The sequence below is a fragment of the Fulmarus glacialis genome, unplaced genomic scaffold (genome assembly GCF_000690835.1).
Source record: "Fulmarus glacialis isolate BGI_N327 unplaced genomic scaffold, ASM69083v1 scaffold12779, whole genome shotgun sequence".
NCBI lineage: Eukaryota > Metazoa > Chordata > Aves > Procellariiformes > Procellariidae > Fulmarus > Fulmarus glacialis.
The window spans coordinates 1-12,432 of record NW_009231452.1 but is presented as its reverse complement, the minus strand read 5'-3'; the positions used below and the strand labels follow the sequence as shown (position 1 = coordinate 12,432).

At 39.4% G+C, this 12,432-nt stretch overlaps 1 protein-coding gene across 1 annotated transcript in view; it reads right to left on the bottom strand.

Moving 5' to 3' along the window:
- GRB10 (growth factor receptor-bound protein 10) overlaps window positions 1-9,593 on the bottom strand; it is a gene marked incomplete at its 5' end in the record, with an annotated part of 17,176 nt that extends 7,583 nt beyond the window's left edge. The window contains 5 exons of the mRNA XM_009584584.1: window positions 1,727-1,825; window positions 2,908-3,018; window positions 3,640-3,777; window positions 6,636-6,710; window positions 9,478-9,593. Of these exons, the coding sequence (XP_009582879.1) occupies window positions 1,727-1,825; window positions 2,908-3,018; window positions 3,640-3,777; window positions 6,636-6,710; window positions 9,478-9,593 (539 nt within the window). The remainder of the gene's footprint in view (window positions 1-1,726; window positions 1,826-2,907; window positions 3,019-3,639; window positions 3,778-6,635; window positions 6,711-9,477) is intronic.
- Between the last annotated feature and the right edge of the window lie 2,839 nt (window positions 9,594-12,432).

Sequence of the window (12,432 nt, the reverse complement as noted above, 5' to 3'; positions counted from 1 at the left end):
TTTTGGTACTTTTCTCACCTTTATAAAAATAAGGTGATTGAATTCCAGTCATGCTCCTTGTTGAACATGATAAATTTTAGCAACACCAGTAACTAGGATGGTAGGAAAACACCTACTCAGTGCCTTCCCTAGAGGCACAGTGCTGAAGTACAGCAACACTGCTTACTGAATGTTCTAATTGAAATGGTATATATAATTTTGTAAACAGGGTAATATATGACTATGGAAAGCTAAATCGGTAGATAAATAAAAAGGAGGGTCACGGCCACAGTCACAGACTTAATTTTCCCTGACTATACACCTTTAATCATCTTTTAGTGTTCCTTAAAAACAAACCCTTTTTTTCCCCTAGTGTTAACTGCCTAAGGGTGAATGTTATATGCAGAATATTACAGTATATAGAAATTACTGCCATACAGTACCATTGCTGCCACAGGTCGCACTGCAAAGAAAGATTCCTCTGAACCATCACAGCAAGATGCATGTCTACATATTTGGTAAGAATAGCTAATTCTGTACATTGTGAAGGTTTTTCCTTGCCATTCAGGAACATTAGTGCCTCGACCAGTGTAACTAATTTCTTCAGAACAAGTGGTACCTTCACGGCACAATTCACTACAATTATCTGATCCTCTGTTTGAGCACTTTCCCCACAATGCAAAATTCTGTGTAAATACGGCAAGTAAAGGACAGCTGAGAAAAAGCACTTGGAATTGCCTGGGGACCAAAACTCTTACCATAATTGGTAGTCTGCATTAAACATGAGTCAAGTCAAGTAAAGTAACTGGAGAGCGGATTATGATAGCCAACAGGGGCATCAGCTCCACAGAAATCAAAGAGGTATCTTATAACTGGGATTGCTTCTTGCATCCTGGCCCACCCTATGGGTAGTGCACCTGCTGTTGTAACAGCTTAAAATAGGAATTTCTGTACTGCAACACAGAATCTTTTACAATTAACAAATGAGATAATATTTGGAGAGCATTCAAAGAGATGTGCTCTGGTTTGGAAGGTGACTACTTAATGTAGATGGAGAACGGGCATTGCGTTTTTACCCGCAGGCCTAGGAGTCTGATTTGCTTTCCCTAAGCTTACAGGGTTTTGCATGATAGACAGTCTGCACGGGGAGAGGAACAGGCAATTGTAGCAAACATTTGTCATGTTCTCTGCTTGTAAGAGCACAAAATAGTCAACTTTCTCCTCAGTTCCTTCCATGCTGATTTTGTTTCAAAAACATGGTGAAGCCTCCTACCATATTATCAAGAAATCTCATTGTTTGCTCTCAGATATGAATAACTGTCACCCAGAGACAGAGTTGCTTATTTTCGTTACTTTTTTTAATAGAACCTTCAGAAAACTGAAAAAATTGCAAAGGCTCCAGATAGCACCCTGTTCTAGTTAAGATAACCACTTACCATCATCAAAACATTTTCTTTAGCTTTATGATAACTTGCAAATACCTTGTTAAACAGTTTTTTGATTAAATTCACATATCATAAATTTGGCTTCAGAACTAAAATTGTATTTGATTCATATGTGGAAGGAGTTGAGCTCAGTCCTGTCGTTAAAAGCTTAGGAGGGACAGGTCTACCTGGCATTTGCTCTTAGCTGTATCATTTTGGAGGCAGATGATGTTTAAGGACATATAGGTATTTTCTCACGAACAAAACAACAAATGCAACTTAACTATAGGTGTAGCTCTGTTCACATAGAAGAGATTAGGTACCTTGAGGAGTCGAAAGGCAGTCATCCAACACGTCCTGCTTTGCTCATCTTCAGCACACAACAACCTCAGTTCCTTAGTTTCATTTCTCACTCTGTTGGGCTATAAAATATTAGAGGGAAGTCAGCTACATTCAGTAGAAAACCAACAACACTGTAAGTTTATTGCAGAGCAAAGGCAGGTACAGTATTAGTCTAAGAACTGGCCAGAAAAAGCTCACACCACCCTGACTTCAAGCTCAGGAGAAGCTGAGCATGCTTTGGAAGAAATCACTTTCTCAGCTGGGTCCAGTACGGTAAACGTCAGTGCCTGCTTTGAAATACCCTGCAGTTCTGGCAGTTTATAGGAACAAGGTACTCAGGCCATGCTAGAACCAGAACCAAGGCATGCGGGTTTTTTTTTTTTTTTTAAATTGTGAAAAGTTTTAGGAGCCCCCATTTTGAGATGAAGAACCAAAATTTCCGTAACTGAAGGTTACTGAAAATCTGCTTCCATCAGTTCAGGATCTGTCCCACAGCCGGTCTGTACTCTCTGAGGCAAACCCATGTTGTCTAGCTTGGAACGGCTGCTAGGAAGGAGACTACTTCACTGCTGTCAATAAAACCAGCTGCCAGCCTTATTTTCTTCTCAGAAAATTACATGGAGCTTTGAAATACTTTCCAAACCTATCCATCAGCTCAACAGTTTTTAAAATCCTCAAAAGCAACTGCTTATTCTTTTTTCATTTTCCAAGACAAACTCCTCCTTTAAATAAATGCAAACCTCTGGCCCACAATAATGGTACAATTACACCCGCTCGGAGCTTGATCCTTTGTTGCTATATAGTTTTGGTGCTCATTGTCCAGAGAAACTTTCTTATTCAATTAGAGTACTTGGAAAAAAAATTTCATCTGTGAGGTGAACCAAGGCCACTTCACGGGCACACCATGCTTCAGCACTGAGCTGATCTTGCACAGACATTTCCCAAGCCAAAGGAGCACCAGATAAAGTGTTAAAAGTGTTACATAAAACGATGGCAAGATTCACAGGACGTGCCTGCCAAATGAAAGACACTAAAGATCAAGTCCTCATGACAGAAATGCTTGCAGAGTTTTACACACAGACCCCATTTAACTGGGGGCTGGGGGGACCCTGAGCTACCAACACCGTCTTGAACTTTGGAAGAACTTAATGAGAAAAATTACCTTTATACAAAATCCGTATTCTGCAGGTGCATTGTACAACTTCTTGCCTGCTATCAACGAGAAGATATTGCTGTCTTCCAGGTCAGCCAACAATTGCAAATGTCTTGGCTCCTGAGGAAATAACGTGTTTTATCATAGGTAAGTAAGGTTTTGGAAGATCTTGCTGCAAGCTTTGCAGTCTCTCAAGACCAACCTCCAACAGAGGGCAGTGTATGAACACTGCACTCCTCTCTCGGGCAGCTTGACGTGGACATGGTTTGTCACCCTTTAAGTATCAGCCTACTAGCAGAAGGTGCTTTACACAAGAAGCTGACAAAATACTTATTCAAACATATCACATTAAAAATGGCATAGCCTATTACATTGCTCCTGAGAAATCTGAAAGGTAGATAATATAAAATATTGTTTAAGGTATCATTTAAACTAAATTCATGAACCTTGTGCTTGGAGAGCATGATTTCTCTTGCTAACCTTGTTAGCACGACTTCAGTAGCCACAATTATGTTGTCCGGCTAGTTTGGTTTTATTATATAACAATGCTATATAGCTATTTTCATGAATTGAGAGCCCAGGGCTTGATTGTCATTTGATCATGGCTTGCTTATCCTTTTCTATGTGATAAAAAAAGGGAACATTGTGTGCAGATATTTAAAAACCAGCAAAAAATACCCACTGTAAAAACAGAAAATTCTTTCACATGGTAGTACTGTGCAACTTCTTTTTCAATCTTACCTTTGAAGTTCCTTTTGTAGAACAATAAAGTCCTGATCTCCTCAAACACACATACAATTTCTTCCATGATTTCCTACCCAGCTCTTTCACATGCAAGAAACCTTGAATTTCAGGGCAGCTACTGGAGTTTAAAAAGTTCTGTCGGAGAGGAAAATGTAAATGAGGATTGTGTTCTACAGATGGGTCATAAAATTGTCACTGTATTTGCAGAACAGAGAAGCAAAATGGCAAATCACTTTGCTGAACTTCGGGTGCAGTTTCACATTATGCTTAAACTAACCTAGGTGTTTAAACCGATTTACAATCAAAATGGATATTCCTGCTCCTCCCATTACGTCTACCTGGCTAACTCCTCCTGCCACTGACATTTTCCTGTTTTCTGTGTCAATACTTCAAACTCCAAAAGGCTAACCATTTCTCTCTATCCCCATTCTTCTTGCACTTGTCCTCAAGTGATGCAAAGTTAGCTTATTAATTCTTAAGAGAAAATAATACCTTGTCACAACAATTCTGCCAACTAGTCTAACTTGGAAACATTGGCCAAAATCTGCAACTTTATCCCAAAGTTTTAGTATGGGAACAGCCTATTTCAGGATTTCCCACATTAAAGTCTTATATAGCACATGTACCTGTCCCAAGACAAGAGGTATGACAGAATATTTAACTCAAAATGAAACGTAGAGCAGTCAAATAAATGTCAGCAATTATACGAGACTCCAAGATCCTGAAGTATTTAAGTTCTTAGCATAATGAGGGACCACATATGGAATAATTTGATTTGCGATACATCAAAGGAAGGAAGTATTAACTATGGTTAGTGAACTGATGGATTGCTCCCTCATTACAATGGGCCAGATTTTTAAATAACGGAAGGCTTGCTCACATTAAGTTAAATGCCAAACTCCTAATAAATTCAATAGCAGGAAGAAAAATGCATAAACCTGGTTGACCTAGATGCCTCTGCAATTCTTGAAAGTTGTGTTTTGGTATTATTTGGTGGACAATGCCCACAGGAAAAAAACAAAAAAAATCGGTGCCCTGTATCAGAATTCTTAGTTGCATTAAAACCTAATTTTTTTTTCCAGTCCTCCTCCCCATCTCATCTAACAGAATGGAAAAGAACAGCCCATCTTCCTGCTATTTGTACTATGAATCCACTTCTCAACTGTGAAAGGGAAGGACCAAATGGAGAATATATTCTGTCTGTCCAGCTAGATAAGCCAAAAGTAAACTAAGATGCAAGCTTTTTTGCATATCTGTGCCAGGCTGACACTAGCGAAAACAGATCCCACTGTTTTTAATGCAATTGTTAAGACTAAAAATACCAGCTCTTAAGCTCTTAATGAAAAATTTGATATTGTGAGATTATGTTTAATATTCTTCCCTATTTTCTGTGCAATTAAAAAAACAGCGCACTTGCTCAATGTTTGAGGTGGCCTCAGATGCAACACGCTTAATGACTACCAGACTGCAGGAAGTTTACCTTCAACAAATTACAACTGTCACTGAAATTATGAAAAATGGCTGTATGTTTTTTGAAAGGAAAGGGGAATTTAATATAAATGCTTTAAGGAAGATTGTTTTTTATGGTTAAACAAAGAACCAAAGAGAATGTACCCATCCTCTTTACATCATCCTCTCACGCTGTTACCCCCGTGACTTATGGTTCTCCAGGACTGTACCTAACTGAGCCTTCCCAGAAGCAAGCTCTTGTATCTCAAAAGGTTGTAAGATTTTCCTTTCCTTTTTCCTACTGTTTGAGTTACCCTAGGTTCGAAACTTTTCCATCTTCAAGAACATCTTACTCTTTTAGGGAGTCCTGCTGCTCATGTTAACAAGCAAACTCGATTCTCCACTTGCACTGCAGGAAAAAGTATCCAAGGTGTGAACACCTCTGTTCCTACCAGTCTGTGGCAATGCCTGTTCATGCCAGTTTTGGTTCCTGATTGCAACCTCATTGCACGTGACTTTCATTTTTAATTCCAGAAATTGGTTTGATTTTTGTTTCGTTTCCCAGCTGAGAGTGGAAGCTAACGTTTTAAATTCTTCTCAGTGAGCTAGTATTTAACGGATTTTGAAGTGATTGCGGGGCAAAATGAGTGCACTGGTTCAAAAGTCAGTGGAAACTTGTTGTATTTAAACAGAGAGTCAGATTTAAGTGAATGAGTTACTGGTCAGAGAGGTAGCCCACTCTTCGGCACCATCCTTGGAGGCCAACCAACTGTGCCACCACCACAGTTCCTTCATGAGCAAGCAAGAAACTGTACAGCAACATCAAAACTTCAGTATAAACTCAGTGCACGTGCCACTGCCAGGCAGATTACTCAACTCTACCAACACATATGCAGAAGGCACACACACCTGTAATTTAACTTGGGGAGCTTTAAACGGGATTACTTCGCAAATACTACATACAATTTTCTGTAATTACCTGCACTTACTTCTTAGGGAATTATTTTTCTATATAAAAGAGCAGCTAGTTGGCTGATCCATGAGGAAGTTGGTCCTTAGTGTTAATTCTCACAGGCACAAACATGGGACACAAAAACAAAAGCAAGACCTCTCACATCTCAAGCCCATCTTCTAATGTACACACGCATTTTTACAGTTTCTCCTATGCTATGATGTGGAGTACAGAAGAGTACTTATGATTTGCCTTCTATAAGGTGTATTTGTTTTTCTAGAAACACTTCTGCTGAGACTGTTTTAGGAACAATGCTAGGTGGCCAAACCAGGTACCCACAGAGTAAGTTGAATATTAATGGAACAAATATGTATGAACATAGCTATGAATACTTTGTGTTTATAACTTACACCCTATGCCACTGGGTAAGAGCTCTGTCAGATATTTTCAGCATTAGTACCATATGCTAACTCACTACACTGATCTTTCTCTGACCAGCAATTTCCAGACCTTTGAATTCTCCCTTCCTTCCTCTCAACCTCTCCCCTCCAGCTCCAAAACTTTCTTTGTGCATACAGATAACTTACAGTACCTGCAAAAGTTGGGACTGTGGGATACTGCCATTTGTTTGCTGGCACCAGGCAACCATTTGCTCTGGAAAGAAATTCTAGACACAAAAAGAGAAGACCATTGGAAGTCACATTATATTTGAACACTTTTACATAGCAAGTGGAATTTTCTTCTGGTCATTAATTTTTTGAAACTATCACTCTAAATCAATTGGGAGATTCCCTGACACAGAAAGTAATACTAGGGCTTTCAAGTGCAGTTCTTCCTTTCCTTCTGCTCACCAAATGCCCATGCAGACAGAATGTGGATTTTTAAAATATCTGATATGTAGCATTTCATAAGAGCATTTTCCCATCGCTTCCTCTTCAAATGGGGGCCTTTGGGGATCTCTAACAGCCTCTACCTTCTAGGAAAAGACAGGATAAAGGTCCTGCAGGTTGGGTATGCAGTGACTCCTTGCTTATTGCATATTCTGCCACCAAATTTCTGGGCTTCCTGCTCTGCCCAGAAAGGCTGTTCAGCGAACAAACTCTCTGTAACTCCACTTGCCGTGTGGAAAACGCAGAGCAGGAGGAATAAGAAGTTTTCTCTACCCTCACAGGGGTAAGCTAGATGCAAATGCATTAAAAGATGTCTCAGGTGGGGATGCTGCAAGATCTCCAGTCTGTACACCTTTACCTTTGATAGCACTCTCTTTCAGTGCTGTATCTGCTTGACCCTAAAACCTGCTAAGTCCCTCAGGAGGCTCCAAACGAAGTGCCATTCGCAGACCTTAATTATGAGAAAGAGCTCATGTGTGACTGTTGATGCTTTCGCTTGGTTGTTCAACAGCCAGGTTATGCTCAGGGCTTGAAACCCTTCAATCTGTCAAGAGAAAAGCCGTTTGCAAAATCTATCCCTATATGTTTGTATTTCAGGGTAACATAACAGAGCCCAGTGTTTTTTCTTGTAAGGATAGGTCAGCATACATTCCATGAAATGAAATAACTGAACTGAACTGTGCAATAACGAGGCTCTGTGGCGCATGCCCTGCTTCACATGCTAGATTTGAATAATCTCGAAGCAGACATCTACCTCCTTTCCCCCATCCCACAAACACAGAAGCAAATATTGTTTAACACATAAACAGGTGCTTCTACAGAGCTTTTCGGTTTCAGGCATCCGGTACAATATCTCATTCATACGGAATCTTTGCATGACAAAGGTCAGACAGTTTTCTGACTGCTACATCGATGACTAGACGTCAGATTTATTCCTCCAGTTCCCCTTTTCATTTGCCATGTTTTAAAATGCCTATATGATTCGGTACACTGAATTTACTACACACAGCAATTACATTAAGTCATTCTTGAAGTTTTTAAACATTTTTTGAAGCATGAAGACGTGCAGAAATGCCTGAAATAAAACAATGACTGATTATAACAAGATGAATCACAACAAAAATGTTTCTAGTTTAGAACATTCATCACTCTTCAGGCAATATAAATTTCAGTCTTTAGGGCATAAAGGGCTGAAGAGGAATCACCCTTCTGCCAGGTAAGTTGCACAATGAATTATGAAAGCTAACATTTACCAGCCTCTCTTGAGTAGAAACAGTGCCATATGGCAACAGCTAACGCAATGGATAGGGAGCCTTCACATTCTTACACCAAAAGAATGACTTATTCTCTGATTGCAGGAGCCTGGAACTGAATGCCAAGCATTCTGGGTTTTACTCCCATGCTCTGTTATTAATTAAAGTATACCACATGAAACGAATGTGCTAGCTCCTATGATACCAAAATTTCTGTACAACACTCAGATGTTCATAGGTTATCAGATGGGAAGATCAACAGAAGTGAAAAATTACAAACAGTCCATGTACAGAAATGTTTCACACAGTAAGTCAAGGCACAGCCTCTGAAACAAGCACTAGCAGATGACAAATGTACATGCAAGCACGCATGCGAGGATGCAGCAACTGTGCATTAGTGTCTATGAGGAAAGGAATGAATTTATCATCCACAGTAACTTCAGCAATGAGTTTTCATGTGACCTCATGTATCTTTTTTCCTCTGGCACCACAAATGCCTGACTGACCCAAAATCTGTTCTCACCTAACCCACCTCTGGATTATCCTTCTTCAGCTATCTAGATGGGTTGCACCAGCTGACATCAGTTCATGTCAATAGCCCGCTCCAACTTAGTTGTTTAGTTAAAATGTGAAAAATCATCCCCAAAATAAGCAGTTACACTGCAAACATTCAAAGGATCTTACAAATCCAGGAATAAGTATAGCTATGACATACTATAGTTTTCAAGCATGGATATACATGAGGACATAGAGAGGGCGAGATACTATGATCAGTAAAGAAGGCAGAGCACACTAGTAAAGCACAGCCATAGATGAGACACTGTTCAATGTATATAACGATAAACTGGAAATTCCTTGTATGTAGTAAGTGCTTTAGGGATTACCCAGAGGGTTTTTTTTTAATTATTACTGTCAGAAATTAAAAGGTTTGGATACTGCATGCTATGCGATCAATTTGCTTCAAATCGAGTAATTTTGAAGGTAATTAATAAATTGCACTTCTGATTGTTTTTCTTAAACCAACAAAGATTTCCCTGTCTTGGTCACTCTCCAACATAAAAATAGCCATTTTGAAACAAGTATATTTGGTAACTTGAAAACACTTGAGGTTTTTAGGCTGGGAGAAGAGTACAAGGAATTTAAACACTGGTTAACATTTCTTTGGAAAGAATTCCGTTTGTTGGTTGCGCTTTTTTTTTAAAATAGAAGTTTAAGACATAACAGTGCCCAGCAATGTTATTGCAATCCATCCCTCTCTCTGTGGTGTAAACAACTAAGTAATGAGACTCACCATGGGATTTTTGAAAAATTCATATTTTGCGTAATTCTTCCTGAACAAAAATTTACTTTCACTTCCCATTGTGGACTCAACTTGAACTATGAGCTCATGATCTTCCAAGCACCTCTCTGTGGAAAAAGAACATGATGTTAACACACAGCCAACCAGCAGAAGCAGCGAGACCAACTTCCGAAGAACAGGAGTAAAACAACCCAGTGTAATTCCATTACCTTTTAAGAAGTTAACAAAACATATTATAGCTTTCAAACCATACTGCCACGAGGCATTTCAAGTAACTAGGGCGTAAGCATTACAAATAACGTTACATTTAACGTTACATGGCAGTGTTCGTCAAAGATTTCCTACATCAGGGCTTCATAAGCACAGACGTTTGAGGAAGGAAAGAACATAAAATTTTTTGTGTGCAGTAGCTTAAATAATACACACGAACCTCTTCTTTTGGTGCTGGCTATATGCTGTGGAACCGGCAAGGTGGACAGATTTAAGGGGAAAAATGTTGCGGAAAGGCCACCGTTAGGTCTTGAACTATCACAGAAATACAGTGTCCTATTTGATCACACTCTATAAAACCAGTTCATTTCAAGGTGAACTTCAGGCCTTTATTGTAGATGCTACACAATGGGGTTTATTATGAAAGAGGTCACAGGATCTACTTTACAGAAATACTGACAGAGACAAATGTTTTGTACACATGACAGGGCAATTTTCTGCTCTAGATTTGGTTACAAGGTAACTTCCCATAACCACCACTTCTCTGGTCAAAAGAATGGCACATCAAAGCATGAACAGATAGCTTAACAAATCCAATTCACTGAAAGCAGTTAACTCAAAAGAAGGCAACCAGGCTAAGTGTGCACTACTTAATGAACTCATTATCTTGCCAATCTTCAAAAGTTTCCAAGAAAATATTTAGGTATTTTTCAAAAGTCTTAATAGTCAGTATTTTCATCCCTTATATAATAGGAAATAAAAAATGAGATCAAACAAAAAATAACTTTCACAAAGCTCTATCCAAAACACGTGTGACTTGCTGGCCAAAAAAATTTGGAGAGTCCCTTCCCCACTTCCTATTCCTGCATCCTCGGCAATCCCACAGTTAGAAATGCCAGGCTGCCACCCAAGTTCTCTTGGGGTGTTTTCAGGATAGGAAGCAAGCAGTCATTGGTATCTCAAAAAGTAGCAAGCTCTTGAATGTCACTTGAATTATTCAACTTAGCAGATTAACGTAAATTCTTTGATTGAAAATTTAACCTATCTCTGAATGATCCCATTGTCTTTTTCACCTGCATTTAGACCATCAGTCATCACCAGCTCATTCATGACTTCAGCATTTACTGTGCATTTGCAATGTCCAGCCTTGCTATAGATTGTGTTTCAAGCAGGTAACGCTGAAGATTTTCCATACCGGCTGCTCTCACATGAAGAGCTGCTTCTTAGTGCATCAGCCATAACACCACTTTTAAGGGGTAGTTCTTTGACTAACGTACGCTGCAATACTGCTGTTGATATCAGTTAATTAAGAACATTTTGCACCACCTGAGCATTCATCTCCTAAACCTTCACATTATCTAGGGGCTGTACAGATATTGCTGCTGATCTACTGCTACTGTCAAGGTTTTAGGCAACCGGTTAAGTCAAATCTCCTCCACACTGTGATGAGGACGATGGGCCTATGAGGGTGGAGGGCCTTCCTGTTTTTTAAATTACACTTCCTCCAAAAAACATTTAATTATGTTGATATGAATCTTCATCACAGTCTGAACCCCGAAAGACCACATGTCCTGCTATTCCCTGTTCTGTCATCGCACGAAGTTGTGGTCTTTGCTTTCCTAACGCACTGAAGATTGCTCGTCTAAGGGCAGGGACAAACCGTGTGTCCTGTTCAGTCTGTCCTGAGAAAGTGCAGTATACATGAACATTTGCCAATTTGTTTAGTATTTTGATCGTTAGTTTGTGTAAATATACCCAGTGACTGTTTCTTAGACGCTTTAGGCAAGTGACCTAGATGTATTTCTTTACCAAATCAAGACCCTTGAGATTCTGTGGTGATACTCCCGCTGATTTAGTGTTTACATTTTCATTTTGATGGTGAAAGCCATCTTGAAGAAAAGGTGCAGCATTTCATAGCAGATGCATGTAAAAAGGAAGCTAGTCCTGGTCAGTGTGCTACTACTTCATAGAAGTTGTACACTTTGGAAGTCCTTGGTAATTTGCACTCAGTTAGTACAAATGGGATGAACTACCACTCGACACCCCAGCAACTCAACCTCAGCCCTGCTTTGAGCTTCTTGCTACAAAACTAGAAGCACAGATGTCAGTCTATTAAGTTCAATAGGTCAGTCTGTCTTCAAGTGGTATAGCTGCTGAAGTGACCAGAAATGTCTCCTTTTTGTTTATCTTGATAGGCTCAACTCAGTCTCCTCTACACACTTCCTAGAAGAACAGTACAGACTTTTTTTCCCCCCCCAAATTGCCCTGTATTACTATCTAAACTTATACAGAACTGTAGAACTGATACAAGATGGGAAAAGGAGCTGGATTCCATCACGAACAACTTGCAGGCATGGCCCAAAATTCCCAATTAAAGAATCACTACAAATGACACGTGGACCAAAGTGTGAAATAGTCTGCCCTGTTTTCGTATTTTAGCAAGCACAGTGTCTAACTGTTCCGCTTTTAATTCATTCAGATTAAGGCAAATCAAATTCAATGCACATGTAAACAAGAAAATCTATGTACGAAACTATGCAGTGATTCTTTCTCCTAACCCTACATATATTTCAGAGCCCTACTACTTTTCTTTCCTGCTTCAACTATATTAAATAAGATGGACAGTCAATTCTGGAGCTGGAAAAATGAGGTTTGTAGGTAGGGATTCCTTCAGTGTCGAAGTGTCGAGATACATGCTATCACGACAGCCTACCTCCATTATTATTATTATTATTA